We start from the raw sequence: 27,404 nt of genomic DNA on the forward strand, positions 1-27,404 counted from the left end.
GTCCTTTGATCGGTCCCGCATCTACGATGCTTTTCGCCTTCGAATAATCAACGCTCAACAACAACACAACCATGCCTGGCAGAGTCGCCGCCCGTTCGACATCTGCGACGACACGCAGGTCGTCAGCACAGCCCTCTACATCCGGGCGTGCTGGCTCTGTTACTCCATCGTTTGCGATTCCCGAAGAACCAGCAGAGCCGGATTCATCCCCCACTTTGCGTCGCGATGTGTGCTTGATCTTTGCAGACGCCCAGCGCTCGACTACCGGTCACCGAAAGCTTGTTGTTCGCCTGCGCAAGCTCCAAGAGTTCTGCTGTGGTATCTTACAAAAGAAAAATAGCAAGGGAAAGGACCAAGATCCCGAGGAAGCATTGATTCCCGGTGAGGAAACGCAGGCCGAGAAGGAATTCAATGTGGAAGTTGGTCGCTGTATGCTTCGCATTCTCACAATTAAGAAGAGCGAGCCTGTTGGAGACCGAATTTTGCGCTTTTTGGGTACTTTCCTCGGTCATGCCGCGGAGAAGGATAATGAAATTTTTACTTCGAGTGAAGACGAGGACCACAATCCCGAGACACCGACCGCCCGCCTCACATCTAGTCTCATTGCGTTGATGGGACCTGTCATGGGTGCCAAGGATAAGATGGTGCGCTTCCGCGCAACCCAAATTACCGCCCACATTGTGAACTCACTAGAATCAATCGACGACGAGCTATACCATACAATAAGACAGGGACTTCTGAGACGTCTCCGTGACAAAGAAGCCTCTGTCCGGGTACAGGCGGTCCTAGGGTTAGGACGTTTGGCGGGAGACGATGGAGAAGAAGACGGCGATAATTCTGCCCTCCTTGAAAAGCTAATCGAAATTATGCAAAACGACACAAGCGCCGACGTTCGCAAAACGCTCCTCACAAATCTCCCTCTCGCGCCAGTGACTCTCCCTTATCTTCTTGAGCGCGCCCGTGATATGGATGCCCCTACCAGGCGTGCACTATACTCGCGTCTTCTACCTACCTTGGGTGACTTCCGCCATTTGTCTCTCTCGATGAGAGAAAAGCTCCTCCGATGGGGTCTACGTGATCGTGATGAAAGTGTTCGCAAGGCTACGGCCAAATTGTTCTACGACAGATGGGTCGAGGACTGCGCTGGCACGAACAATGACCCGGATCAAGGACCGACTGGCCAGCGCTCTGAACCTGACATTAACGCGCTACTTGAACTTTTGGAGAGAATCGATGTTGTTAACTCTGGAATCGAGAGCGGAATTGCACATGAGGCAATGCGCGGGTTCTGGGAGGGCCGTGCGGACTATCGTGAAGCTGTTGTCTTTGACGAGCCTTTCTGGGAGAATCTAACCGGTGAATCCGCGTTCTTGCTCCGGTCCTTCAACGACTTCTGCCGCGTGGAAAACGAAGGCAAATACGACAGCCTAGCAGAAGACAAGATGCCCGAGGTCACCGCGATGGCCTATTTCCTAGGCAAATACATCACTAATCTCTTGGAGCGGAAGAAGATTTCCAAAGAGTCTGGTGAAGCGAATGATGACGATGCTGTCGAGCACGAATTTGTTGTGGAACAATTGCTCCACATCGCCATCACTCTAGATTACAGCGACGAGGTCGGTCGACGAAAGATGTTCTCGCTCCTGCGAGAAACGTTGGCCGTGCCAGAACTCCCGGAAGAGAGCACGAAACTCGTCGTTGAAACACTCCGCTGTGTCTGCGGACCTGATAATGCGGCTGAGGCCGAGTTTTGCAGTGTTGTCCTCGAAGCTATTGCCGAGGTTCACGACACCATCGCCACGGAGGATAGCTTTGTTTCTGCTAGGTCTGAGATCAGTGACGACACTAGCAGACGATCCGAAACTCCAGGGGAGGAGGAAGTCACCCCCTTTAATAAGGAAGAAGCCAAGGCCAAGATTGTCCGCGAGATTGTTGTCAACATGAAGTGTCTGTTCATTGCTCAGTGCATGTTGCAGAATGTCCAGGGCCACCTGCAGCAGAATATGAACCTGGTTACTATGCTCAATAATCTTGTGGTGCCCGCTGTTCGCAGTCACGAAGCTCCAATCAGAGAGCGTGGTCTCGTATGCTTGGGGCTTTGCTGTCTGCTTGATAAGGTTAGTATCTTCTCCTGCGATGGAAGATGAAGTTCGCTAATGGTTGTTTTTTCACAGAATTTGGCTGAAGAAAATATGACTCTTTTCATCCACTGCTACAGCAAGGGTCACGAGGCATTGCAAGTCACGGCTTTACATATCCTCTGCGATATGGTCACGACTCACCCATCCCTACTCGCCCCAGTTACCCAGGCTGATGGCGAGACCGTCACGCCACCCGCCATGCACAAGCCTTTGCTTAAGGTTTTCGCCCGAGCTCTGCGTGCCAACTCTCCCAACAGCGTACAGTCCGGGGCAGCTGCCGCTCTCTGCAAGCTGCTACTAACAAACACCTTCACCCCCTCTGGACCGAACGTCCCACCCGCAATCCAGGAACTCAATCAGAATTCCGTTGAATCTCTGTTACTGTCCCTCGTGGTCTCCTTCTACCACCCACGCACTCGTGAAAACCCAGCACTACGACAGTCATTGGCTTATTTCTTCCCTGTATACTGCCATTCCCGCGTGGAAAACACGCAGCACATGCGCCGAGTGGCCGTACCAGTGATCCGTGCTGTAATGAATGCCGCGGAGGAGCACTACTCACTCGAGGCCGAGGAAGATAGTGATGGAGAAATAGATCCAAGCGTCGGCGAGCGCGAGGTCAAGGCTCTCATGACTGGTGTCGTTGGTATGCTTTCAGAGTGGACTGATGAGCGCCGAGTCGTTGGCCTCGGTGGCGAACGAATTCTGGCTGGCGGTACTGCAAGCTCCAATGTTTGTGGATGGGTTCACCTCGCCCTGGTCAAAGAGATTCTCGAGCGCGTTCTCGGTGTCAGCGCTGCCGCGAATCGCTGCTCACGCGAGGAACGCAAGCTTCTCTTCTCTCTCCTTAGCAAGCTTTACTTTGCCGCTCCTACATTACCAGCACGAGCTAGCTCTCGTGCCCCCGAAGGCGATGATCAATTCCGAACTAGTATCCGCAGTGCTACTGGTGTCGAAATCGATCCCGAAAACACTGCCCTCGCGACCGAGGTCAAGGAGCTACTGGATCAAACTATTGAGGAGGGTCTCGCCGCAGAGGCCTCCAGCCGAAATGCTCTCGTTAAGGCCAAGAACGCTATCCTCAAGATCCTTGCCGTTGCACAGGATAGTCGGGCTGCTAGTGCTCGTCCTCGCGAAGGCACTGAAGACCCCGACAATGATGGAGCTAGTGTACGGTCTGGTAGTGTTCGTCGCTCGGTGGACCCTACTTGTGGTTACAGCCGTCGTCATGTCTCTGTTGAGCCAAGTATCATGGAGGAAGATGAGGGTGAGGGTGACAGCCGATTTACTTCTACTACAGCCAATCGCCCTATTGTCTCTATCGAGCCCAGTATTATGGAAGAAGATGAAGAGGATGACAATGATACTAGTCGGGGGACAATAATCAAAGAAGAGGCGGGTGATGAGTGATGATTGTTCCGAGGTCTGGCGTTGATGGTGAAAATATGATTACTAGGGGTTGGGTTAAGGTTCTGTACATATTTCAGTTTCTGATTTTTTCGAATACCTTTTTCTTGAATGGCATTATATGAGTTTCCTATACATGCATGTTCAATATGTATATCCACGTGATGTGCCACGTGATAGTATTTTTTTTTGACAGCGGCAGAGAGTCTTGATATTTGGAATGTTCATCTTGTCTATCTTGTCTACAATATTCTGTCTTTTCTTACATTTATCTGTCCTTGTCTATATTGATCTCAGCTCTGGGTGTGTTTCAGTATATCTACATCTGTCCTACGCCTACTGCATTAGTAATTGCTACCTTTTGTGTCCTTATTTATATCCTATATAATAGGCTCCAATCAACATCAAACACAGTTAGTCATTACCTAGACAGCCAAAGGCATAGATATATATCAATCTTACTTGACTCGTTTAAATCACAGAGGGCGTAATAAGACAGGGATCTGGGCCCGTTTGGGGTTGCACGGTCAAAACCAGTCCGAACACATAATTTCCAGGGGAATTGAATAAGAGAAAGAGAGAGAGAGAATGTTAATTTCTTAAATTCTTTGAGTAAAACATCTATATAATATCATTTTATATTGTATAATCTCCGCCCCCGTGAGCCCCGAAACTTTTCATTTTCGAAACTCCACCGAGTTGGCTCTTTTCTTCTTCTTCCCCTCCCCCCCCTTTCCCTTCTCTCCTCCCCCGGGCTTTCTCTTCTATTCTTACGCACTCTCTTCTCCGGTCTTGTCTTTGTCTTCTGCTTTTCCCGCAGAGACACTTTCTCCTTCTTCCCCCGGGATTCCCTTGCCGCTCCGTTGGGGACAAGTCAGCGATGGCGGCCGTTTCAGCACCAACCCCCAAGCTGGATCGATACATTGTCATCCACGTTGCAACCACCTGTGACGAGCATGGCGTATATGTCACTAAGGACTCGGCTGAGGTCATTGAGTTAGGATGGATCCTGTTGGACACCAAGACCTGCGAGGAAGTCCGTCCCCCCGTCTTCTCTACCCAACATTCAATTTACTCCCGAGGTCAACCCAAAAGCTGACACCTTTTTTTTCTCCAATTGTTTAGCTGCACCGTGAAAGTGTTCTAGTCAAACCCGTCAATACTCCAATCACCCCACTTTGCAGTAAGATCGCCTTGAAAAACAGCCTTATATTGGGGGATTTGCTAGGAAATCAATTTGTGGCTGACAATTCTCTGCAGCGAGCTTGACCACCTTGACATGGGAACACGTTCGCTCCGCAGGTACTTTCCGGGACGCCATCTCTCGATTCGACGCCTTCGCCCAGGAACACCTCACCAGCAAACACCTCGAGTTTGCTTTTGTGACGTTGGACTCGTGGGATCTGCGGGTGCAGCTGCCCCGCGAGGCCCGCGACAAGGCCGTCGTGCTGCCCGCATACCTGCAGCATTCCCGCACTTTCGACCTGCGAACCGAATATCAACGCTGGCAAACCCATCATCCCGAGTCGCTGCCTTTCGGTCCCAGCTCGCTCTCCAACATCTGCGCTGCCCTTGAAGTTGAGCCCGTTCAGTCGTCGGCCCCGATCAAGCACAACCTTCCTTTCCACTTGCAAGCTTTGGCTCCCGCTTCACCCCGCCGTGCCATGGATGAATCTGTTACTCTCGCCCGCGTGCTCCGTGGTTTGATCCGCAAGTCGCAGCCGCCCCAGGAACACCCTGAGATCCTCACTCGTCCTATGGATGCTCATGCCGACGTTCGGGCCTTTTTGGCGGAACGGAGCAAGGTCTTGCATCTCAGTGGCCTGCCCCACGATACCACTCAATCTGAGTTGGAGAGCTGGTTCACCCAGTTCGGTGGTCGTCCCATCGCCTTCTGGACTCTACGGACCCCAGACCAGCACAAGCCCACTGGCACTGGCTTTGCCGTCTTCTCTTCCCACGAGGAGGTGAGTTTCCATTGCCTCTTGACTGTTCTATGATACAGAACTTCGTGTGTTTTGTTCTTATGTTTTGCCTACTAACGGTTTACTAGGCTGCTGAGAGCCTATGCATGAACGGCCGTGCGCTCAACGAGAAGGCGATTGAGGTCTCTCCCTCTTCTAGCCGGGTTCTGGACCGGGCCGCCGAGATCCTCACACCTTTCCCGCCCTCCAAGAACCGCCCCCGTCCTGGTGACTGGACTTGCCCGTCTTGCGGCTTCTCTAACTTCCAGCGCCGCACAGCATGCTTCCGCTGCTCCTTCCCCGCCATGGCGGCTGCACCCGATCCAATGAACTATGGAAACTACGGTTACGGCCCGCCATCAATGATGCCTCCTCACATGGGCCACGGCGGTCACGGTATGGGCGGTGGTCACTCGCGTGGTATGGGTGGCAATGGTGGTGTTGTTCCCTTCCGCGCTGGTGACTGGAAATGTGGTTCTGAGGGTTGTGGTTATCACAACTTTGCGAAGAACATCAACTGTCTACGCTGCGGGGCCCCTCGCTCAGGCGCTGCCGTCGTGGCAGACTCGGCGTTCCCGTCCCCAATGGATCCACCGTCGCAATTCAATATGGGACCCAACTCGATGGCTAGCACCCCTGCCCCAGCTCCGTTCGCCTCTACCGCCGGTGGATTCGGTGGATTCAGCCAGCAGTTCGGTGGCCCGCCCAACAACTACACCCTGCCCTCCGGTGGTCTGGGTAACAACACCCCCGGTGCGTACCCTCCCATGGGCCAGATAAACTCGGGCTACGGCTCTTCCAGCACCTCGCACTCGGCCGCCTCCTTCGCCAACCCGGCCACTCAGGCCGCTTTCACTGGTGCGGACCACGGTGTGCCCTCCACCAGCGCTTCAAACGGTGCCTTCTACGGCTCCGATGGTGCCAGCGACCCCTTCGCCTTCTTGTCGAGCGGCCTCGGTGGTCTGACAGTGTCTGATGACCCCCACTCTCGTCGCAACGGCTCCGGTGCCAACAAGTCGCCCGCTTAAATATGGGTCTAGTTGTACCTACTTCACGCCCCACTCACGAACTGGGCGCTCACACTTATGTTGTCCATATTGCAACCCTGCATTGTGGCGGGATTCTGCGTTGGTTGATGTTCGTTGATACGCATTTGTATAAGGGATTCTGCGGTTTTGGTGCATCGGGTTGGAAGGAGCAGGCGGGTTAGCGTTGTCGAAGATTTCGGATTTCTTTTTCTCGCCTTCGCCGCCCTGTGCTTTATGTGATGCTTTTATTTTTTTTGGTTTTGGTTTTGTTTTCTGGTGGGAGCTGTTTTCCCCCCTTTGTGATTTCCATCTTGCGCTATATGGTTGTTTTTATTTGAGGGAATAAGCCCCGTGTAGGGGTGGTGCATGTATTTTTTTGAATGTTCCGGCCCTCTTCTGGTTTCTTCTGCAGGCACACACGTTGGGTTTGCCCTTTGGCATTGCATTTTAGATATTTTGTGCTCCCTTTCTGCACTCTTTGATCATGGGAAGCGTCGGAGAATTCACGGTCTTGATCTGGGGGATATACTGGGACTCCGTTTGGGGTGTTGGGGATTTACTTTGAAGCTTGGGCATCGAATCGAGGATCTCTTCGGGGTCGAAGCACTGTGAATGCAAAAAACAATATTGTGTCTATATTTTCATATGTATTCTCGTTATTTAGGTGGTTTGACTATAAAATTCTAGTTGATCTGGTGTTATATATCCTTGGATGTTTACATAGTATGTATCTAATTAAGGTCTCACTAGGCGTGTTATTTAACCTATTTTGAATGAATTCAAGACAGATGCCAGTCCCTTTCTTTTCAAGGAAACACTGTTCAGTATAATAATTCACATTTATTAGAAGATTGTTGGAAAAATAGATCAACTGATAGGTACATGAAATTACTATGGTATCCCCATACTTAACAGAAGTACCGCGAGGATTATGGAGGCAGCCGTAGGCTTTCGCGTCCACCGCCCGGAACCCGTCATTGCTCCAACCCAATTGACCTGAGCTACTTGACACTCGTCTGCACCTTTCTACCTCATTGCTTCCATTGAACTTGTTATTTACGGAAACCTTTAATCACCACCCATCCAGTCGCCCTTGATTCACAATGTCCGGATACGACCGAGCTCTTTCAGGTAAGCTAGCTCCCCACGTCCAGCTCCCTTTGCTCCTGACCAGGACGAAAGCTGTATCATGCTAACTTATCGCAGTATTCAGGTACGAGGTCTCCAAGCTACACTTCAGCTCCAGAGTTTGTTTTCTAACCCTCCCCCAAGTCCCGATGGACACGTCTTCCAGGTTGAATATGCCATGGAGGCTGTGAAGCGAGGTAAGATCACCGTTACTTGCTTTCTAACAGCTTTCTCTGCTCCATTTTCTGCCGTCGCTCCTGTTTTCTGTATCAAAAGACGTAATTTGCTGATGACAGGTGATTCTAGGAACTTGCGCAGTTGGTGTCAAAGGCAAGGACATCGTCGTTCTCGGTTGCGAAAAGCGTTCCGCCCTCAAGCTCCAAGATACCCGCATTACTCCCTCCAAGATCGCGCTGGTCGATGACCATATCTGTCTCGCCTTCGCTGGATTGAACGCCGATGCCCGCATCCTTATCGACAAGGCCCGCTTAGAGGCTCAGTCCCACCGCCTGACCGTCGAGGACCCCTCTAGCATCGAGTATATTACAAAATATATTGCTGGTGTTCAGCAGAGATACACACAGAGTGGTGGTGTGCGTCCATTTGGTATCAGTACGCTGGTGGTTGGATTTGACAAGAACGACTCCACCCCGCGACTGTACCAGACCGAGCCATCTGGAATCTACTCGGCCTGGTAGGTGTTTTCCGAGCTAAGGTTTTGGTTTTGGATGAATACTAATCTATCCTTTCTCGCTACAGGAAAGCCAACGCCATCGGTCGTTCTAGCAAGACCGTCCGTGAATTCCTTGAGCGTAACCACCAGGACGACATGGACCGTGAGCAGACAATCCAGCTGACGATCAAGTCTCTGCTTGAGGTTGTGCAGACGGGTGCCAAGAACATCGAGGTCGCCATCATGGCACCCGGTAAGACCCTTGAAATGTTGCCAGATGACCAGATTGAGGCGTACGTGAAGAACATCGAGACCGAGAAGCAGGAGGAAGCAGCCAAGAAGAAGACCCGGGCAGGGACCACCACGGCGGCTATCCTCACCCGGCCGGGTGGCGGCGAGTCGACCGATTAAGTGCTAGACCTGGAAGGATTCAGAGCCTGAGAGGGGACTGGATGATTTGTCTCAATTTACAGTAGCGTTGGGTCTCTTCCTTGACGAGAATCCAAAATCATGAAGTTTAAAACACATCTCCCAGTTTCTTTCGTAATGTATATTGTACACCAATGCAGAAATCTGCCTTGAACTATTGCAAGAAACAGTAACCATCAAATCGTCAACATCATGAAATTGCGCCGTCCCCGCCAATTGTCGTTTTTCTCCCCATGCCCACAACTTAGCCCATGCGGTCCGACACATCTTTAATATTGAAGAGGGAGCGCTCCTTGTCGCGCGCAACACGCTCGTCCTTGAGCATGCTTGATATGGTCAGCATTCTACCAATTTGAAGATCTTGTGTGCTCGACATACCGGTTGTCCATACGAGCATCCTCACCCTCCACGTGTAGTCGCGCCTCGGGTTCGCGTGCCTCAATGACAAAGTGATTATCACAGTGAGGGCAGTACTCGTCACTAAAAGCAAGATTAGTCCGCTGCCATTTGGCGTTTGAACAGTTTGTTGCATACGTCTCATCGAACTCAGCAGCGTCTTTGCGGAAACATTTCTTGCACTTTTTGCATGCAAAGATCTACCCCATGGAATGTCAGATTGCTAGACTTGCGCTAACCGGCGAATAGGGGGCGTACCATCTCGGCGCTCTTCTCGAGATTGTGCGACTCGCTTTCGTGGTGGCATTCGGCGCAGTCAAACCATTTTCGGCCTAGATCTCTTAGGTCAATCCTCTGTGATCATATATGAGGTCGATTCTTTCGTACAGCAGTGCGAGCGGATGGCCACTTGGGCGTTCAGAATGTGTTTACTGCAAAGCGGGGAGATTATATTAGCTATCAGAATTTTGGACGAAGGGGATTGAGGGGATCTCATGAGCATTCTCCAGAATATCGCAAGAAGCAGACTTACCACATGGCTATGAAATGCGAAAGAAAAGTAACGGCCAAGTACGAGATGTCGATGCTTGAGTTCGAAGAAATGCAGACACAAAGTGATCGTCAACTCTCCCGTGATTCCCTCCACTTTCCTCCCCGCCACTCCATTTCATCGACTTTCGCCTTTCAACCCCCTTTTAAACCCCTGGATATCTTTCGGAATTCCTCGAACTCTTGACGGCCAAGCTTCGCTTTCTGTTACTGGGCCTTTGCGCCGCTTACGTCGTCTCCTCCCTCCAATCTCCGAGCCCCACGATATCCTTCTACCTTCAGGTCCGGACCTACGAACACCTACTCTACTGCCGCCGCGCCACTATTCAACCCCTAGGAGATATCTCCAAGTCTATGATCCATTCCTTCAGCTGGTTTCGGCGACCGATCCGTGATAATGGCCATGGCGGGCACAGGGAAACAGCCGGACAACAATGACGACGCTCCTCCCACTGTATGCATACTTAACTGTTTTGTGGCACACAATAAACTAACATGAACGTAGCCACAGAGACCGGTGTCTTCTTTGCTGTCCCACTTTGAGAATCTCTCTCACCGCAGATCTCCATCTGCTGTAGCTTCCAGCCCGCGTACTTCCACAAACAATTTACTAGCAACTCCGGAGCCTAGCGATGACCCCCGGTCCTCCACCCGTGCTTCGCTCGATTTGCCCCGGCCACATTCCCCATGGACCCCGGCTGAGGAGAGACTTAACCCGCTTCAGCAGTTGAATGGAGAGAACTCCCGGGATCGGGGTTTCTCTGGCAGACGATATGGCCGGCCCATCTCTATGAACTTCCACCGCTCATCGCCACAGCTACCGCCAACCTTGACAGTACAGTCGCCTCAATCTCCGCCACGCGGACAAGATCGGGATGAAGTTTGGACCCCGCAAGGTGACAGCCGCAAGACTCGGAGTCCAGGCCATCGACCGAGAGAATGGATGTCCGTCTCGCCGGCACCACCTCGTCCGCTCTCCCCGATACCGAAATTCGGACCGTCTGTTAATGCAGGGGATACAATCCCTCGACTGTCGCCTGGATCGCTTCGTGTCAACCTCACTGGGAGCCCGACAGATCGGAAACTAAAAAGCGCCTCGTTGCCGCCCCCAGCTAACCGCGCATCAAAGCCCAAAATTCCTGCGAAACCGGCGATGTTTTCTCAATCGGACACTGGCTCGTTGACTCCTCGAACGGAACGGACATCGCCTGATCGAAGTATTTCACCTTTTAGCACCCCCCTGGTAGCCCGGAGAAGTCTATGTCTAAACCGCAATCCACTGGGAAAAGCAGTGCTAGGCCAGTACCAGCTCGGCCAACAACGGAGCCACCAACTCGTCGTTCATTTGATGAGCGATCACCTATTCCGTCTACGATCGCCAGGCATGATGCTAGAGAGATGGGATTCTCAAGGACCCGTCCTGGTCCAGAGCCCTCACGGGCCACCAAGCCCTTGATGGTGCAGATTCCATCTGCTCCCGTAGACGCTCCAATGTCTGCTGCCGCTGCCCCCCCTCTTTCGGCGCAGAGATTCCGAGCCAGTGATATTCCCTACGACCGACCAGGGCTTCCTCCTCGACCTTCTGGGGTTCCCCGCCGAACTGGAGTCTCCCCTGCACGAGAGTCTCCCAGACATGCGAGCAGCTCTGTGCAGCCGACACCAATTGCCAGATCTGCACCTTCTTTCCCCCGTGCTAGCGAATCCTCAGCTCCGAAACCAATCCAGCGACAACCTTCTCTACCCCAAGAAACTCACCTCTCTTCTTCTCTTCCAGAGCGGCGCGTAGTGCGAACAGACACGGAAGAAGATGAGCAAGTCGAAGAGCCAGCTATCTCACGGACTGACTATCCCGATGCTTCAAAAGCTAACCGTCGACCCCCATGCTTTAAATCTGGACCGAATGATATCCTGACCAAGTACGATACCCGTTTGCTGGCTGTGTGCGGCAAATATGTGTGTACGACCGGATATCTGACTCGGGTGTGGGATCTTACAACTGGTGACCAAGTGATGAGTCTCAGCCATGGCGAGACCGTGAAAAGTTTATCTATTGCTTTCAAGCCAGGGAAAGGTCTTGAAGATGAGGGCCAGCGTATCTGGCTTGGTACTAGCGCTGGTGATCTTCACGAAGTTGATATTCCAAGCCAATCCATCGTGGCTACCCGCGCATACCCCTCCCGCCGAGAAGTCATCCAAATCTTGCGACACAAGAAAGAAATGTGGACGTTTGATGACGAAGGCCGACTGCTTGTTTGGTTGCCAGATGAGACCGGCACACCCAACTTACAATACAGCTACCACAGCCCTTCTGAGCGCGTAGCCCGGGGCCACACATTCTCCATGGTAGTTGATGACAAGCTTTGGCTGGCAGCAGGAAAAGACGTCCATGTATATCGCCCCAATGCAAAAGATGATGTCCCATTCAAGGTTTTCAAACGACCTCTCGGTCTTCAGCACTCAGGCGATGTCACTTCCGGGACTTATACCACGCGAGAGGGAGGTCGGGTTTATTTGGGACACGCAGATGGCAAGGTTACTGTGTACTCCTCGACCGATTTCTCTTGCTTGGCAGTGGTGAACGTCAGTGTGTACAAAATTAACTGCCTTGCATTTGTCGGAGACTATCTTTGGGCTGCGTATAAAACCGGCATGATCTACGTCTACGATGTGTCCACCAACCCATGGACCGTGAAGAAAGACTGGCGTGCCCACGACAGTCCCGTATCTAGCTTTGTGTTAGACATGAGCAGCATATGGACTATGAACCGCCTGCAGGTGACCTCGCTAGGCACTGATAATTGCATTCGCCTCTGGGACGGAATGCTCGAGGACGATTGGTTGGGTAAGTAACATGTTGTTTTCATCTGTTATTGACCTCCACTAATATATAATAGATGCACGGATGCAGATCAGAGACGTGGAGTACTGCAAATTCCGAGAAATCAAGGCTGTCGTCGTGACTTGGAATGCGGGAGCTTCTACCCCTGGTAGTGTGCGAAATTCGGATTTCATCCGAAATGTAGTCACCCCCGAAGACCCGCCTGAGATCGTGATATTCGGGTTCCAGGAGTTGGTTGATCTTGAGAATAAGAAGATCACAGCTAGTAAGTCATGCCTTTTTTGTTTTTTGTTTTTTTTCTTTCTATGAATGCTTGCTGACGTCGTCACAGAGAGTTTGCTGCTTGGTAGTAAAAAGAAAGACAACGGCGAGAAGGAACACATGAGCCGTCAGTATCGAGTGTGGATCGACCATCTTACTCGTGCTCTTCACGAATGTATGCCTCTCGATGAATCCTACGTTCTTTTGCATACTGCAAACATGGTGGGATTGTTTACTTGCGTTTTCGTCCGACACAAGGAACGCCATAATATCAAAAACATCAGTGCTTCGGAGATTAAGCGTGGAATGGGCGGTTTACATGGAAACAAGGTTTGTGATGTCCCTAGTCTTTGCTATGGCTTTCATCTAATTAGAACAGGGTGCCCTTGTACTCCGCTTCGTCTTGGACGACAGTTCGATGTGCTTTGTGAACTGCCATTTGGCAGCCGGCCAAACCCAGACCGCACACCGAAACAACGATATTGCTGCGATCTTAGAAGCCGAGTCTTTGCCAGCGGAAAATAGCATGACCTTGCGGTCAGATCAGTTCGCCAGTGGTGGTGATGGCTCAATGATCATGGACCACGAAGTGTGCATTCTGAATGGAGATCTGAACTATCGAATCGACGCAATCCCTCGCAATGTGATCATCGACGCTGTTCGCCAGAATAACCTACCGAAACTCCTCGATCGAGACCAGCTACTTGCTTCCCGGCGAAAGAACCCTGGTTTCCGCCTGCGCTCCTTCACTGAATCACCCATCACCTTCGCCCCCACCTACAAGTATGATGTCGGCACGGACGAGTACGACTCCAGTGACAAGAAACGGTCTCCCGCCTGGTGCGACCGCATCCTTTACCGTGGTCTGGGCCGCGTCAAGCAGCTCGATTATCGACGACACGAGGTCCGCGCCTCTGACCACCGGCCGGTCAGTGCGGCGTTCAAGATTCGCGCTAAGACAGTCCTAAGTCCAGAACGGAACGCGACGTGGGAGTCATGCAATAAGGAGTTCCAGGAGGAGAAGCGCCGCTTGGCTTCTGAAACTAGCATCGAGTATCTCATTACTGTCCTCGGCACAGATCCCCGCCAGGCCCGTACCTTGATCTTGGGAAAACAATAACTTGATCCCTTTCTCCTTTAGAAGTGAAGCGCACTTCTTTTTAACATGCATTTGGATGGAAGCATGGTGTATATTGTACGACTAATGATTTTACGATAGATATGTATCATGATGGTTGTTAGAGTCAAAACGTTTCCTTTCATATATATTCTTTTAGGGTATACCATTTATTTAGTGCACCGTACACAAACAATTCTTGTACTTGTGGCCTATATCTAACGTTTCATTCATCCTCAATTCCATAATCCTTCAAATCCTCCATTCCAGGCAATGCATAGACAGCACTATGCGCCCCTCCAAAAAACTTCAAATGTCGTTCCCCCCGAAACTCCATCCCAATCTTCTCCAAGACTCGCCGACTGCGCTGATCATTTTGAGCACAGAACCCAAACACCCCCTCCACACCGAATTCCCTCTTTGCATACGCGATCAGCCCAAGCGCCGCTTCAGTGGCATATCCCTTGCTATTCTCCTGTGGTAGAATAGTGTACCCTACATCTGGCGCTGTGTATGCATTCTCTCCATCACCCTTCATCAGGGAGACAATTCCAATCGGTTTGCTTTCGGCCAATGAGGCCCCAGCGTGCGGTTTCAAAGACACAAGCATTTGGCCATATCCATTCTTCTTGTAGTTGGCTTGGACTTTGTTAGTGATGAAGTCGTCTATCTTCTCTAGTGTATCAAGGCCTGTGTTGCCTTCGGCCTCGATGAATTCATCGGTGTTCCAGAGGTGGCGGAGAAAGTCGCTGTGTGAATGGTTTGCGGGCTCAAGGTAGGATATGTGGAGCCGCTCAGTTGGGATACTGAAATGAGCTGGGATGGAGGTGCCCATAGTGTGTAAGGAGTCGTACCGTAATACAAAAGAACTTTGAATGCAATAGACACTGAGCTGTACACTGGTAGATAAGGCCATAAAGAAGGCGAAAGATGAAACGGTGGGCTCTATAAATAGTTAGGCGAGGGAATATCATTAGTAAGTGCGCTAGATTGGGCGTTCCAGGGGCCATTTTGGTAAGATCGAATAGAGCTACAGCCGAGATGCCCGCAGAGCTGTTTGGAGGAAAATGGTCATATTGTCTTACATACATGAATAGGTTTTATTCTTGGCTCTAATTAAACAAATCCCAAACAGTATCTCCAGGTCTCGCCTGAGGCATTACGCCGATAGGTTCTTGTTCTGTCCGGCGCGCTAATTCCCATAACAAGCTCTGATCTCTGCAACGGTGCTCAACACCTTCACCATTGATATCATCCCGAAGGATGTCGCCATTCTTGTCGAGAATGCTCTTCGGCCTTTCGAGCGTTCCATCCGCCGAACAAAGGAGTGATTGTGCAATATATGATAGGCAATGGCCTGCGTGCGCCGCATCTGAATGGGAAGCGTGATGATTGTCGCCAGTGCCGTGATTGGATTTTGTCTTCACAGTTTCTCGTAGCAGACCGAGGCAATGTAACGAGTGGAACATGCTGATTCCCCATCCTGTCCGGTATGTCTCGTTATGGCGAACCCAAAGGAACCCGCCATCGTTTGTCGTTGTCAGTTGTTGCCAGGCAGCATCTCCGGCTGTAGACAGATCTTCCAACTCTTTGGATGTGTGAAACTGGTATAGGTTAAGGCTGGGACTTGGAGCAGTTGACACAGTGTTTGATTGAAAAGATGGTATGGTAGAGGTAAGAGGAAGAAGGTACGGCCAGGTGAAGAGTAAGCCGAGGCAGGCGAGAGTTAGCACTGCGACGGTGCTTAATATCGTTTGAAGAAATGTTGAAATCTTCAAGGACATGATGTTAGACCGGCCGGATGATTTGTGTTTGCAAGTTCCATGTGAGAATAAATGTAGACCCCCAAAAGAAATATGTATATCCTGACTACCAAAGACTTGAGATGGATGATAAATACGGTAAATTTGTATTTACATACTTGACTCGAAATATGCAAAACTGTGCAGTATTGAAACGAAAACCTGTTTTGTATACTTCTCAAGCATCTCTTGATTGCACCCAGCTCCATGTGGTTGCCTCCCGCTCCATGTGGTTGCCTGGTCGGCACTATTGTCATTACACGTAGCTCCGGATGATCTTTGAGCATCCAAAGTTACTGATTCTTTTGCATGCATACATAGCACGCTGTAGAGAGTAGTCAAGGTGTAATATGTAGATAAAATAGAACAAAAGATACCTACCAATAAGAGCCATTATTATACCCTGGTAAAGAACACACGGTCCCCTAAATTAGATTAATTATGCACGTAATATAAGCACTTGCAAAACCTGGAGAACCTAAATATTCAACTTCTCTAGGGGACCTGAAGTGGAATTGTCCAATGGAGCCACGTACTCTTTACCTACATACAGTAGACACCATATCGAGTTGATTGGCCCGAGCGGTGGGCCGGACCCTTCGGGCCGAGGGTGGAGAAGATCTTGGAAGTGGAGACTGCTTATTTACAGCTGCATCTATACTTCTGTATTGTATAAGTGCTAAATCTCCTTGGAGAGAAATTAGAATAGATTCCCTATTCTGGATAACTTCAGAGGACCTAGCGTACTTTTTTGGCGGGACAATTGTCACACGACACTTGGTTCAGCTTTTTGGATCTCCAATGCGACGGATTTGCTCCTTGCTTCTAGATGCCTTCAGCCCCGCGGCACAAAATCCTTACTTTGAACTTGATTCAGCATTCCATAGAATTGCCCAAATGTATCAACCCCCACTTGTTGATCCCCCCACGCTCCCACCGCTCTTTTGAAACTGTGCTTTAGGAACCAACCCTTCCAGCCACTCCGTGTTACTACTATGCAGCCGTATTTGATTGAAACTAGATACTTTTCATACTTCAGACTGAAAATACACAGGAAATACTTGCACTAGTAATAAACATGAATTTGATACTCTACTCTGGTGTTTTGTCCCCGGAAGTGGAGTCTATATCGGATCCGAGGTCTTATGGAGGGGAACTCATCTCAGCCACTCCAGCCGGCTTCATAGGCATGAGTGGGGTATCCACGGGGAGCTGATGCTGCTCTGTCCATTTCAGCACTTGGTCATAATCTTTACAGACGTGCTCGGTATTGAAATTGGGCCATGGCTTTTTACGACCTTCGACCCACTATTCAGCCCAGTTAGTATCACCATTAGATAACCATAGAATAAAACTTACGTGGGAAGTGACAACGCCAACATCTACATGACACATAATAAATTGACGAAGGATTTCAACGCAGTGATCTAGATAGGTTAAGATCGGTTGGTCTTGAGTTTCGCTGGAGTACTCACCTAGATGCGTTTCAAACATATCGCGGTTCTTGGTAAAATCTGGATCAAAGGCGTCATAATAGTCAAACTTGAATCGTGTTGACTTGCGGAGAAGGTTCTACATAACGCTAATCAGCTCACTGAACACGTTCAGAGGAATCAATGGTCATACCAAGCAATGGAAATGATGTGTTGATTGCGGAACTAGGAAGTATTGCCCACCATGCTCTGGTGCATTTTGCACCGCCGTCTCGGGATCGCTATCCAGGCGTAGGAATTCGTCTGGTGTCAATTGTATGTCGAGTGGCCGTACTGTTCGAGTTTGTTAATCGCTGTTCTCCCCCCGCTGGGTAATCACATACTTATCGATATTCGATTCCATGCTGCATCAACTTCGGCACTCGGAGGCCCACGGTAAGGCGATGGCCAGTCAAGGGAGCCATTGACACGGACTACTCTACTGTCCATGTTGAATCCCTCCATAAGTGGAGCTATGGTTTCAGTCAACAGATTGAGCAGAATGAATGAAAAAAAGGTGATTCTCTAACAGTATGTTGATAGTTGTCTCTGACAGGTCAGGTCGCTCTGGTTATCGACCCGTTGGTTAGCCACAAGGGCGAGCGCGAGCATGATGGCCAGCACCCATCCAAGAAAGGGCAAAAATGATGCCGGGGTAGAGTGGTAATGGCGACCAAGCATTCGTGGAGGGTGTAACCCCTGTTCTTGCTCTTCATCTAAATCAACCTCCTGGTATCCCCAAAGCTTTTGGTAGACTGTTGAATAAAGAGAAGACATGTTGAAGATTTTGGTGAGAAGAGACCTTGGAAGGAAAAGCATATAGCATGGAGATAGCCCTGCCAAGTATTTCAAGCTATGATTTCTATTACGAGTCCCGAGGTCCCTACCTAGAAGGTACATACATTCCAATACGATCTATTGGAATAGTAAGCGGGTTAGGTAATTAATTCAAGTACATATGAATCCATGGTACCCCGGGGCCCGTCCGCGGGCCATAACCTGGAACGATCGACACTTCTCCGCTGTGTATCCTTACCATAACTCAAATAATTACACACCGTTTTCTCGAAGTTGTAAGATACTACCTATAGGAATTCTTATGCATTTTAACGATAAGTCCCCGCTCTGCTACTGGGTGCACTTTGGTCCCTCTATCTTTGTTGCTGCATTCTCAAATCACTATTCTAGGAAGAACGCCTGTCTTAGATACTACGAGTAAAAGAGTGTATTTAGTGAAATAAGTAGTTTGAAGACCAAAACGAGAAACTAAAGTAGCTTCCTGTCTCCCGACTCAATAGATACAATATTTAACTGCATCCATCTCTTAAAGCGACACAGCTAGGGCCATTCGGAAGTCGAGATCACTCCTATAAAGTAAGTAGTATATTACCTACTCGTCAAAACCGTAGCTTCCATGCACGTAAGCAGTGTTGGCGCTGGCTTCATCACGCTTCTTCTCGTCGAAGCCATAGCTTCCATGAACGTACGCAGTGTTGGCGCTGGCTTCATCACGCTTCTTCTCGTCGAAGCCGTAGCTTCCATGGACGTAGGCGGAGTTGGTGTTGGTGCTGGCCTCGTCACGCTTCTTCTCGTCGAAGCCGTAGCTGCCATGCACGTAAGCAGTGTTGGCGCTGGCTTCATCACGCTTCTTCTCGTCGAAGCCATAGCTGCCATGAACGTACGCAGTGTTGGTGCTGGCCTCGTCACGCTTCTTCTCGTCAAAGCCGTAGCTTCCATGCACGTAGGCGGAATTGGTGTTGGCACTGGCCTCGTCACGCTTCTTTTCATCGAAGCCGTAGCTGCCATGAACGTACGCAGTGTTGGCGCTGGCCTCGTCACGCTTCTTCTCGTCAAAGCCGTAGCTTCCATGCACGTAGGCGGAATTGGTGTTGGCGCTGGTCTCGTCACGCTTCTTTTCATCGAAGCCGTAGCTGCCATGAACGTACGCAGTGTTGGCGCTGGCTTCATCACGCTTCTTCTCGTCGAAGCCGTAGCTGCCATGCACGTAGGCGGAATTGGTGTTGGCGCTGGTCTCGTCACGCTTCTTCTCGTCGAAGCCGTAGCTGCCATGGACGTACGCAGTGTTGGCGCTGGCTTCGTCACGCTTCTTCTCGTCAAAGCCGTAGCTTCCATGCACGTACGCAGTGTTGGCGCTGGCTTCGTCACGCTTCTTCTCGTCAAAGCCGTAGCTTCCATGCACGTAAGCAGTGTTGGCGCTGGCTTCGTCACGCTTCTTCTCGTCAAAGCCGTAGCTTCCATGGACGTACGCAGTGTTGGCGCTGGCTTCAGAGTTGCCAGTGGCGTGAATGTCACCGGAAGCAATAGGAGCTCCAGCCACAAGAGCCGGAACTGCGAATGCAGCGACCAAGAAGGTAGAGACTTTGAACAGCATGGTGGTGTCTTTGGATATAGCAGGCTCTGAGAGAATTCTTGAAATTGATATAGTGGGAACTTGATGATCAGACTGAAAACGAACAGAACAAAGATAATTCACGATTATATATACCAATAAGCCTCTCCAATACATGCAATTAATCCTCTATTCGGCAACCCCTATGACTATCGAAACCCGATATTTTGTCCAAGGACTTTGTTGACTTGGGTTCCAATTCCATACCAAGGCCGGGAAAAGGCCGTATGGAAAATACACAAAACTGGGGTTTGAACTAAGGTACGAACGTATTACCGCGGTTGTACTTATTGCTCTAGAAAGGCGAGGGGATACTAAAACCATGAAGACAGCGGAACAATGCGGAGTTTCTCTCAGCCGGAAAGGAGAAAAGATTGGCAATACGATGTATTAGTGTGGCTATTGACTGCACGTTGAGAATATTCGAGCGTGCATCGCTAACTAGCAGGTCTTTCGTCTAACCTAAGACTCCGAACGCCAGCCGTGCCCCCTACATATTGATGCTGTAATACTAAAGTCTTGCAGATGGTGGTGGCGGTGTTTTAGACGTGCATCGCGAACTAGCAATTCTTTCGTCTGATCCACGAGTCTCAAAGCTTGCCTCGCAGATAACGATAGAATACCATGTTACTGGGAATGCTAATTCATTCCTCTGGCCTAGTTTACATTTGAACGATTTATAGTTCAGGCTAAGTTGTGAAATTTACTATAGATCCTGTTGGCAAAACCTAAATTCCAGAGTCCCTGGTGAGGCTGGAGCTATGTCAATCACATCGATATTATAGGGCATGTAGTAGTCGCGTGACTGTGAAACATGAGATCAGAGAGGAGAAATCTAGGTTTTTCGGGGTTGTATTGCATATGCCAAGCAATTCCAGCACAGTCTTATGTCTCATACCTAGGGTGATCTGCAACCTGAATGAATACGAGAGATCCTGCAGCCTGTTACCAGATAAGGTATGGCGGAATACCTTTGCGTTGTTTGTCATGTCTGCTCCCTAATTTGAAGGGTATCGGGCTACTTCTCACCTTGTTCACTGAGGCCCCTGACTCAAACTTTCCGTGAATGCAAGCAAAATTTCGGTGAATCACTCAATGGTAACACATCAAGGGAGAATCACAAAAGAAAATGAAGTATGAAGCAGTCCCAGCCAGCGATGAGGGCGAGGAGGGTAAGCCGTCTGACTATACTCCAGAGGCTTGCCCTAGACACAGGTACTCAAGAAAGCTACTGGCAGTAGCATTACTCTTGGCCGTGCTACTTGTTCTGAGCAATGTAGGATGGATCTGGGTCGCACTCTCAAGGCGCTCTGGCTCTACCCACCATCCCTCTAAGTGTATGTTATTCATCTCTCAACTTGATACTTCAAAAAATGGCTTATTGATACCTAGTCCCGGCCATTGACATGACCCATACCGCCTTCTATCAAGACACTCCTTTCAATGGCGAGGACAAGGAAAAACCTCACGCGGATGAGCTATGGAAGGGCCTGTTCCCGTGTAAGTAGAATTATCCTACATCACTGTAGAGGTTATTAATATATCATGTAACAGCGGGGAATGGACAAGTTTCCATTTTTAAAACGGAGGCAAGCGTTAACAACCTTCCGGACTCGATTCAAGATCCAGACGCTGGGGACAAAGTGATGTATGTCCTTGCGGGATATCATAATTTGCATTGTTTGGTAGGTCTCTCCACCTAGACTGGCTAAGAATGATTCATAATAATATCTGATAGACGATTCTACGATCTGCATTCTTCCATTACCATGTTCATGGCAAAGAAATGTCACCGTGGCCTCATGTTGTGCATTGCTTGGATCAAATACGACAAACCCTCATGTGCAACTTCGATATGACTTTCGTCCCGATGACTGGTCCCAAAGAGTTTAAAGATGGACAGGAGCATGTGTGCAAGGATTACTGGCAGATTCATAACTGGACGTCTGGTTACCGATCAGCATACGCGCCAGGAGATGATGACCTTCATATTTGATAAGCAATATTGTCTGGATATTTAGATCGGTCATCAATGTCTAGAAATTCTATCTTCCAGGCAATGACCTACACCAAAGCACTTTATAATTCAAGAGTAGAGACGCAGGATCCCGTTCTTATGTACATGAATTACAGCGCCTATTTCCAATATCACATTGTCAACTGGCCTAAATATACAGGTTATGCAGGTTGATACCCGAATCACTGCTGACCACCATGATCCTATTTCCACCTCAATTTTCCTGTGTTTCGCATCCAGTTTGTCCTGTATAATTTCTTTGTACTTCATAGTTCTGAACCGTGAGATTTTGCACTTTATCATCTGTATTTCTGACATAGACTTTTTCACATTGTATTCTCCATCAAGTCTAAATATTATGATATGATATTAAGATCTCCAAATATTTAAGAGCAATATGCTAAGATTGGTTATGATAATGCCTACACCGACGCTCAATCCTGAGCCAGTTTAGGGTGAAGAAGCAACTTTGGATCATCGGGATTGAAAGATCGCTTCGAAACCCAATCCTGGATTTTCTCCCAATTCGCGCATTCATGAGTTCTCCGAAACAAAGGCTTTGGAGCCATATCATCATCGACCCAATGGAAAGTCATCAGAGATAAATCGGCGTTGCACATCAGGTTTTGTCGGATGCTATCAATGCAGTGGTCCACATGCGTAGGAGTCCATGGCATAGTATTATTGTAGTATTCTTGGAAGACAAAGTGACGGACGTATTTCTTTTTGTTTCTGTTAGGGTTGATCAATTATCGAGACACTATTTCATGCTTACCAGACAATGCAATTGATGAAAAACGTCGAGAATGCCGTAGTAACCGGAGCCGTCTCCAAGGGGAATAGATTCCCCGCCTGATTTGGCCAACTCTTCGCCTGAGACACGAACATTGGCATCGAGTAAAAGTTCTTGCCATGCTCTGTCAAGCTCCGGCCGAGGAGGACCCTTATAAACATTGCCACGAAGGACGGATGCATCAACGATTTTCTCCTCCTTGGTGAGAATGCCATTGGCGGGCGCTTTAGTCTTTTAGTTTCATGCCTCTAGGAACAATAGGAGGGTCCGGTAGACTCACAATATACTATTGGATGACATTGAGACCATTGAGAACTTGAGTATCCACGTTTGATGAAAGATATCAGAGCTACCGAATATAAGGCGAAAAATAAGAGAAGCGCAGAAACAGTAGCCACTGGAATGCAGTCAAACCGCGACTTTCTTGGATGCACGGGTAGAGGCTCTTCGGAGTGATGGTTGATAAGAAGTCTCTTGTCTTCTTCAATTGAAATCCTAGCCTCGCTATCCATGGTCTGTCGAGAAAAGAAAAAAAAAAGTGGAAGTGAGGGATCAACCAGATGGGGACAGGCCTGGAGGATTATTGTCTATTCCATAGAGTAACTCCGCACGAGTATCAATTATCAATATGCAAACTATGCATGGCGGAACGGCTTCCGCTGCGATGCATCTCTGCCTCGTTCGCTGGCGCATAAACTGTAAAAGTTGAAATACCTGCAGGACATACTGTATTTTATTAATGAAATGTATACGCTCTAGTAATTTTTATTCTGTTCAAAATTTTTGCATCCCAATAATGGAGGCTGTATTATTCAAAATTCCCTTCAGCTCCAACTCGTCTCCGGTCATATTTACCCAAGATGCTATGTCTCATCTTGAGATTGGTTCTCTTCTATGTCAATCTAGTACATTGTCAGCTACCAAACATTCACGAAAATGTGCAAATTGACTATAAACCGGTCACCATATGTGAGGAGACACCTGGCGTGGAATCCTTTTCGGGCTACATCCGTTTGCCCCCAGCCACGTTAGAGGGAGTCGGACTAGACCAGTCCTACCCGATAAATATCCATTTCTGGTACTTCCAAAATCGCGAAAGAAAAGAAAATGCACCCTTGACAGTTAGTCTAGGAGGTGGCCCAGGAGCCTCAACCTTGATGCAACTGTTTAGGGAACACGGTCCGTGCAAAGCCAACGCAGACAGCAGTACTACGCGCCTGAACCAGTGGTCATGGAGTTCGGGGTCTGATATGCTGTATCTTGATCAGTCTGTCCAGACGGGGTTTAGTTATGATATCCTCGAGGAGGGAACGCAAAGCGCCTTTGGAGAAGTGTTGCTGGATGTGGGCCCACAAAGTGCTAAGAGCCCAACACCAGGCTCCCGCCGAGGCTTCTTCAGCAGCAACGACCCAAAACAAACTGCCAATAGTACCCAAAGTGTGACACAGAGCACATGGCTCTACCTGCAGATTTGGTTAGCAAAATTTGATCGACGTCAGTCTTCCAACCCGACGATCAATATCTGGTCGGCCTCCTACGGGGGCCATTATGCACCAAGTTTAGTCAAATTTGCGCTAGAGCAGAACGAACGACTCAAATCTGGAGCTCTAAGTTCAGATCTGTATCGGAAGATGCACATCGGATCGGTGGGATTAACCAACGCCTGCATCGATGTCCCTGTCCAATTGCCACAGTATGCAGAGATGGCACGAACAAACACATACAATATATCTCTGATTTCCCAGGCAAAGTATGGCTCCGTGCAGCAGCACCTTACGAAACCAAATGGCTGTCTGGAGAAGATTGCTGCGTGCAGAGCTGCGGCACCTGCCCAGGCAGACGACTTCGGGCAGGATGCAACTGCGAATGCGATATGCCACGAGGCAAACTCGTACTGTGGGAAACATATCGCCAATATGCTATCCACCAGTGGGACAAGCGCGTTCGACATTGGATACCCAGATAATGTTCTTCACGACCCATTGATGGATACCTATTTTGGTTATCTGAATCAACGTCATATCCAGGAAGCTTTGGGCGTTCCGCTCAATTTCAGCGCCAATTCGCCAGTTGTCGCGAAAGCCTTCGCGCTGAGTGGCGACAATGTAAAAGGCGGGAGCCTGGAAGCGATAGGAAGTATCCTTGACAGCGGGATCAGTGTGACGCTAGTATATGGCGATCGTGATTTTGCTTGCAACTGTGAGTGGAAATTTACTGTTGAAAGTGCAAGACTAGTATTGTCAAGGGCTGTTCTAACAAAGGAAAATAGGGCTCGGCGGCAAAGCTCTTTCACAGGCAATACACTGGTCCAAGGCACACATTTTTCAAAAGGCAGGTATCCAAGACGTCGTCATCCCATTGTACCCCAAAGCGGCGCAGGTACAGCAAGGAGGAGGCTTATCCTTCATTCGTGTCTATAGTGCCGGTCACAGTGTCGGCATGCAGCAGCCACAAATCGCACAAACAATTTATAATCGTGCCATCATGGGTCTTGATATCGCCACTGGAAGCATCTTGGCTGAGACAAGCTCTGCCACATCCTATGAATACCCGTCGTGGGAGTGGGAAGACGAGCTACCACCAGTTGCCGAAAACAACCCATGTTATACTCTGAACTTGGGACTTTGCAGCGAAAGCCAGCGACAAATTTTCCTTGATGGATCAGGCACGGTTCAAGATTTCTTTCTCGTTGCTGATGGGAGGGGGGGAGTGTATTCCCAATCCGGTGCGGCCGTGTGTAGGGAACAAGGAGTCGTCAACTTGGGATTTAAGGGTCCAGGTCGAGAGGCCCAAAGAGTTATCCAGTGGTGGCCTCATAATCTTGATATCAGCAACAGCTTTGGGATACGTGGCCTGTGTCGGAATTGTGGGCGTGTTGTGGGCGAGAAGTCGTGAATATAAGTATTCAAGCCTCTAAAAAAACCCCCCTCTCCCTTCACGCACCAGGTCTCAGCCAATAAACTATTCCGATATAAGTTAGACGAGTTACAATGAGTGTCCTTTCATATATGACACTGTAGTATTCCTTCAGGGTATAAGCGATTTTCTAGCGATCCGCATAGCCTAACGGCACAAGTGGTTATCACGGACCTCATGTGACAGTTATGATGTGCATGTAAGTACTACTATCGGCGAATGAAACCCTAGGATGATCGACAGTGTTATTCCCACGTCAATTTAATCGGGGTGACATGGTGACATTGACTATTCCCCGCACGAGGGGGCTATAAAGATCAGGTTTATTGGATTTGGTGACTTTGTAGAAGCAAAATATTGAAATCATGCTAGGGCCATTGACTCTCGCTGTTGCATTGCCTTTGCTACCAGCAGCAAATGCTCTGGTTAGGAAAAATGACGTCGTATGTTTCTCTTTGGTGATTCTGAAAAAAGAAAAAAAAAACACAGAAATATTGATTCAAAATAGGGAAAACTGCCTGCTCTAGGATGGAATTCCTGGAATGCATTCGGATGTGATATCGATTCTAAGAAGGTCCTAACCGCGGCCAATGAGGTCGTCAATCTTGGACTCAAGGATCTGGGCTACGAATATGTGAACAGTATGGACTGGATTTCCATAAGAAAATGGTGTAAATCACTAACTATTTCTAGTCGATGACTGCTGGAGCATCAAGGATAAACGCGACGAGAGCACAAAGCGCATCATTCCCGATCCATCCAAGTTCCCCGGTGGGATTTCTGGTGTTGCAAAGCAAGTCCATGATTTGGGACTGAAAATCGGAATTTACAGCAGTCAGTACCCCTTGCTCTCCTCGATGCCGATCAAAGATTTCTGATATATACTAGGCGCTGGTGAGACTACCTGCGCTGAATATCCCGCCAGTCTGGGATATGAGACAGTTGATGCGCAGACTTTTGCTGAATGGGGTATTGACTGTAAGTGTTATTCTATGCCTGTTAGCATCTTACTAAATGCTCAAACATGCAGACCTCAAATATGACAACTGCGGAGTCCCCAGTGACTGGGAAGATGAATATAATGGCTGTGTGCCTGACAACGGGAACTTCCCTAATGGTACCTGTCCTGATCTCACCAAACCCGCCCCAGAAGGATATGACTGGAAAACCTCCAAGACATACCAGCGGTATACTGCCATGCGTGATGCACTGCTCAACGCTGACCGCACGATCTTCTATTCACTTTGTGACTGGGGTTATGCTGATGTGAATACTTGGGGCAACCAAACTGGAAACTCGTGGCGCATGTCGCTCGACATCACCCGTAAGTTGTTTGACTGATACAGTGGAAGGGTTAGTGACTGACTCTGTATTCAGCGGATTGGGCCCGTATTGCGGAGATTGCCAATGAGAACAGTTTCTTGATGAACTACGCCAATTTCTGGGGTTACCCCGACCCGGATATGTTGGAAGTTGGTAATGGAGATCTTACTATCGAGGAAAATAGGGCGCACTTTGCACTCTGGGCTGTTATGAAGTCTCCCCTGATAATTGGAACCGCAGTATGTGATATCGTTGTATATCTTACCCGTATGGCAGTATATACTGACACATGCATAGCTCGATTCCATCAACGATGACCACTTGGCCATCTTGAAGAACAAGTACCTTCTTGACTTCAATCAAGACCCTGTTATTGGCAGCCCTGCCCATCCCTATAAGTGGGGATACAACCCCGACTGGACCTTCGACCCAGTCCATCCAGCAGAGTATTGGTCTGGTCCATCGTCCACTTTGGAAGGTACTTTGGTGCTTATGCTGAACTCCGAGAATGCCACTTCTACTCGTACTGCAAAATGGAGTGAGATCCCTGAGCTAAAGAGTCATGGTGCATATAAAGTCATTGACGCGTGGACTGGCAAGAATCTGGGATGTGTGAAGTCTGAATATAGCGTCTCACTGAAGAGTCATGATGCGGCTGTGTTGGTGGTCAAGGGACAATGCTAGACGAAGATCAGTGATGAGTGGGGAACATCGCGGCCACCACAATAGTCAAGCACAT

The 27,404-nt window shown here is 49.1% G+C and overlaps 14 protein-coding genes across 14 annotated transcripts; 7 read left to right on the forward strand and 7 right to left on the reverse strand.

Annotated features, from left to right (window-relative positions):
- Positions 1 to 71: 71 nt before the first annotated feature.
- N7447_003137 (condensin subunit YCG1) lies at positions 72 to 3,551 on the forward strand (the record flags this gene model as incomplete). Its single annotated transcript, XM_057227412.1, has 2 exons — positions 72 to 2,117; positions 2,175 to 3,551. The coding sequence occupies 2 exons, from the start codon at positions 72 to 74 to the stop codon at positions 3,549 to 3,551; spliced, it is 3,423 nt and encodes a 1,140-aa protein (XP_057091428.1).
- Positions 3,552 to 4,428: 877 nt separating this feature from the next.
- N7447_003138 (putative RNA binding protein (Arp)) lies at positions 4,429 to 6,540 on the forward strand (the record flags this gene model as incomplete). The annotated part of the gene is made up of 4 exons (XM_057227413.1): positions 4,429 to 4,584; positions 4,674 to 4,731; positions 4,809 to 5,515; positions 5,602 to 6,540. 4 exons carry the CDS (start codon positions 4,429 to 4,431, stop codon positions 6,538 to 6,540), a joined length of 1,860 nt encoding a protein of 619 aa, XP_057091429.1.
- An 18-nt stretch (positions 6,541 to 6,558) lies between these two features.
- N7447_003139 (uncharacterized protein) lies at positions 6,559 to 7,584 on the reverse strand (the record flags this gene model as incomplete). Its single annotated transcript, XM_057227414.1, has 4 exons — positions 6,559 to 6,765; positions 7,048 to 7,146; positions 7,433 to 7,520; positions 7,571 to 7,584. 4 exons carry the CDS (start codon positions 7,582 to 7,584, stop codon positions 6,559 to 6,561), a joined length of 408 nt encoding a protein of 135 aa, XP_057091430.1.
- A 43-nt stretch (positions 7,585 to 7,627) lies between these two features.
- Positions 7,628 to 8,752, forward strand: pre6 (proteasome core particle subunit alpha 4; the record flags this gene model as incomplete). The annotated part of the gene is made up of 4 exons (XM_057227415.1): positions 7,628 to 7,671; positions 7,747 to 7,865; positions 7,975 to 8,362; positions 8,428 to 8,752. Coding segments are annotated over 4 exons (876 nt in total), but the record flags the coding sequence as incomplete, so codon positions are not given.
- A 262-nt stretch (positions 8,753 to 9,014) lies between these two features.
- On the reverse strand, positions 9,015 to 9,703 carry N7447_003141 (CHY zinc finger protein; the record flags this gene model as incomplete). Its single annotated transcript, XM_057227416.1, has 6 exons — positions 9,015 to 9,096; positions 9,149 to 9,250; positions 9,305 to 9,366; positions 9,425 to 9,498; positions 9,554 to 9,597; positions 9,699 to 9,703. 6 exons carry the CDS (start codon positions 9,701 to 9,703, stop codon positions 9,015 to 9,017), a joined length of 369 nt encoding a protein of 122 aa, XP_057091432.1.
- A 409-nt stretch (positions 9,704 to 10,112) lies between these two features.
- N7447_003142 (putative inositol polyphosphate phosphatase) lies at positions 10,113 to 13,935 on the forward strand (the record flags this gene model as incomplete). The annotated part of the gene is made up of 6 exons (XM_057227417.1): positions 10,113 to 10,169; positions 10,221 to 10,932; positions 11,025 to 12,557; positions 12,610 to 12,819; positions 12,886 to 13,145; positions 13,195 to 13,935. 6 exons carry the CDS (start codon positions 10,113 to 10,115, stop codon positions 13,933 to 13,935), a joined length of 3,513 nt encoding a protein of 1,170 aa, XP_057091433.1.
- A 223-nt stretch (positions 13,936 to 14,158) lies between these two features.
- Positions 14,159 to 14,767, reverse strand: N7447_003143 (GNAT family N-acetyltransferase; the record flags this gene model as incomplete). Its single annotated transcript, XM_057227418.1, has 1 exon — positions 14,159 to 14,767. The coding sequence occupies one exon, from the start codon at positions 14,765 to 14,767 to the stop codon at positions 14,159 to 14,161; it is 609 nt and encodes a 202-aa protein (XP_057091434.1).
- A 277-nt stretch (positions 14,768 to 15,044) lies between these two features.
- N7447_003144 (uncharacterized protein) lies at positions 15,045 to 15,716 on the reverse strand (the record flags this gene model as incomplete). The annotated part of the gene is made up of 1 exon (XM_057227419.1): positions 15,045 to 15,716. The coding sequence occupies one exon, from the start codon at positions 15,714 to 15,716 to the stop codon at positions 15,045 to 15,047; it is 672 nt and encodes a 223-aa protein (XP_057091435.1).
- A 1,161-nt stretch (positions 15,717 to 16,877) lies between these two features.
- N7447_003145 (oxidase ustYa family protein) lies at positions 16,878 to 17,983 on the reverse strand (the record flags this gene model as incomplete). Its single annotated transcript, XM_057227420.1, has 6 exons — positions 16,878 to 17,042; positions 17,094 to 17,161; positions 17,210 to 17,306; positions 17,361 to 17,500; positions 17,551 to 17,679; positions 17,737 to 17,983. The coding sequence occupies 6 exons, from the start codon at positions 17,981 to 17,983 to the stop codon at positions 16,878 to 16,880; spliced, it is 846 nt and encodes a 281-aa protein (XP_057091436.1).
- Positions 17,984 to 18,596: 613 nt separating this feature from the next.
- Positions 18,597 to 19,598, reverse strand: N7447_003146 (uncharacterized protein; the record flags this gene model as incomplete). Its single annotated transcript, XM_057227421.1, has 1 exon — positions 18,597 to 19,598. One exon carries the CDS (start codon positions 19,596 to 19,598, stop codon positions 18,597 to 18,599), a length of 1,002 nt encoding a protein of 333 aa, XP_057091437.1.
- A 1,147-nt stretch (positions 19,599 to 20,745) lies between these two features.
- On the forward strand, positions 20,746 to 21,612 carry N7447_003147 (uncharacterized protein; the record flags this gene model as incomplete). Its single annotated transcript, XM_057227422.1, has 4 exons — positions 20,746 to 20,953; positions 21,009 to 21,116; positions 21,171 to 21,301; positions 21,355 to 21,612. The coding sequence occupies 4 exons, from the start codon at positions 20,746 to 20,748 to the stop codon at positions 21,610 to 21,612; spliced, it is 705 nt and encodes a 234-aa protein (XP_057091438.1).
- Positions 21,613 to 22,067: 455 nt separating this feature from the next.
- On the reverse strand, positions 22,068 to 22,940 carry N7447_003148 (oxidase ustYa family protein; the record flags this gene model as incomplete). Its single annotated transcript, XM_057227423.1, has 3 exons — positions 22,068 to 22,355; positions 22,409 to 22,650; positions 22,841 to 22,940. Coding segments are annotated over 3 exons (630 nt in total), but the record flags the coding sequence as incomplete, so codon positions are not given.
- Positions 22,941 to 23,286: 346 nt separating this feature from the next.
- Positions 23,287 to 25,321, forward strand: N7447_003149 (Peptidase S10 serine carboxypeptidase; the record flags this gene model as incomplete). The annotated part of the gene is made up of 2 exons (XM_057227424.1): positions 23,287 to 24,625; positions 24,696 to 25,321. 2 exons carry the CDS (start codon positions 23,287 to 23,289, stop codon positions 25,319 to 25,321), a joined length of 1,965 nt encoding a protein of 654 aa, XP_057091440.1.
- Positions 25,322 to 25,707: 386 nt separating this feature from the next.
- On the forward strand, positions 25,708 to 27,349 carry N7447_003150 (glycoside hydrolase family 27 protein; the record flags this gene model as incomplete). Its single annotated transcript, XM_057227425.1, has 7 exons — positions 25,708 to 25,785; positions 25,851 to 25,983; positions 26,036 to 26,176; positions 26,231 to 26,320; positions 26,373 to 26,666; positions 26,720 to 26,904; positions 26,963 to 27,349. 7 exons carry the CDS (start codon positions 25,708 to 25,710, stop codon positions 27,347 to 27,349), a joined length of 1,308 nt encoding a protein of 435 aa, XP_057091441.1.
- Positions 27,350 to 27,404: the final 55 nt, after the last annotated feature.

Source organism: Penicillium robsamsonii, assembly GCF_028829455.1.
Source record: "Penicillium robsamsonii strain IBT 29466 chromosome Unknown utg000001l_segment0_segment0, whole genome shotgun sequence".
NCBI classification, from domain to species: domain Eukaryota; kingdom Fungi; phylum Ascomycota; class Eurotiomycetes; order Eurotiales; family Aspergillaceae; genus Penicillium; species Penicillium robsamsonii.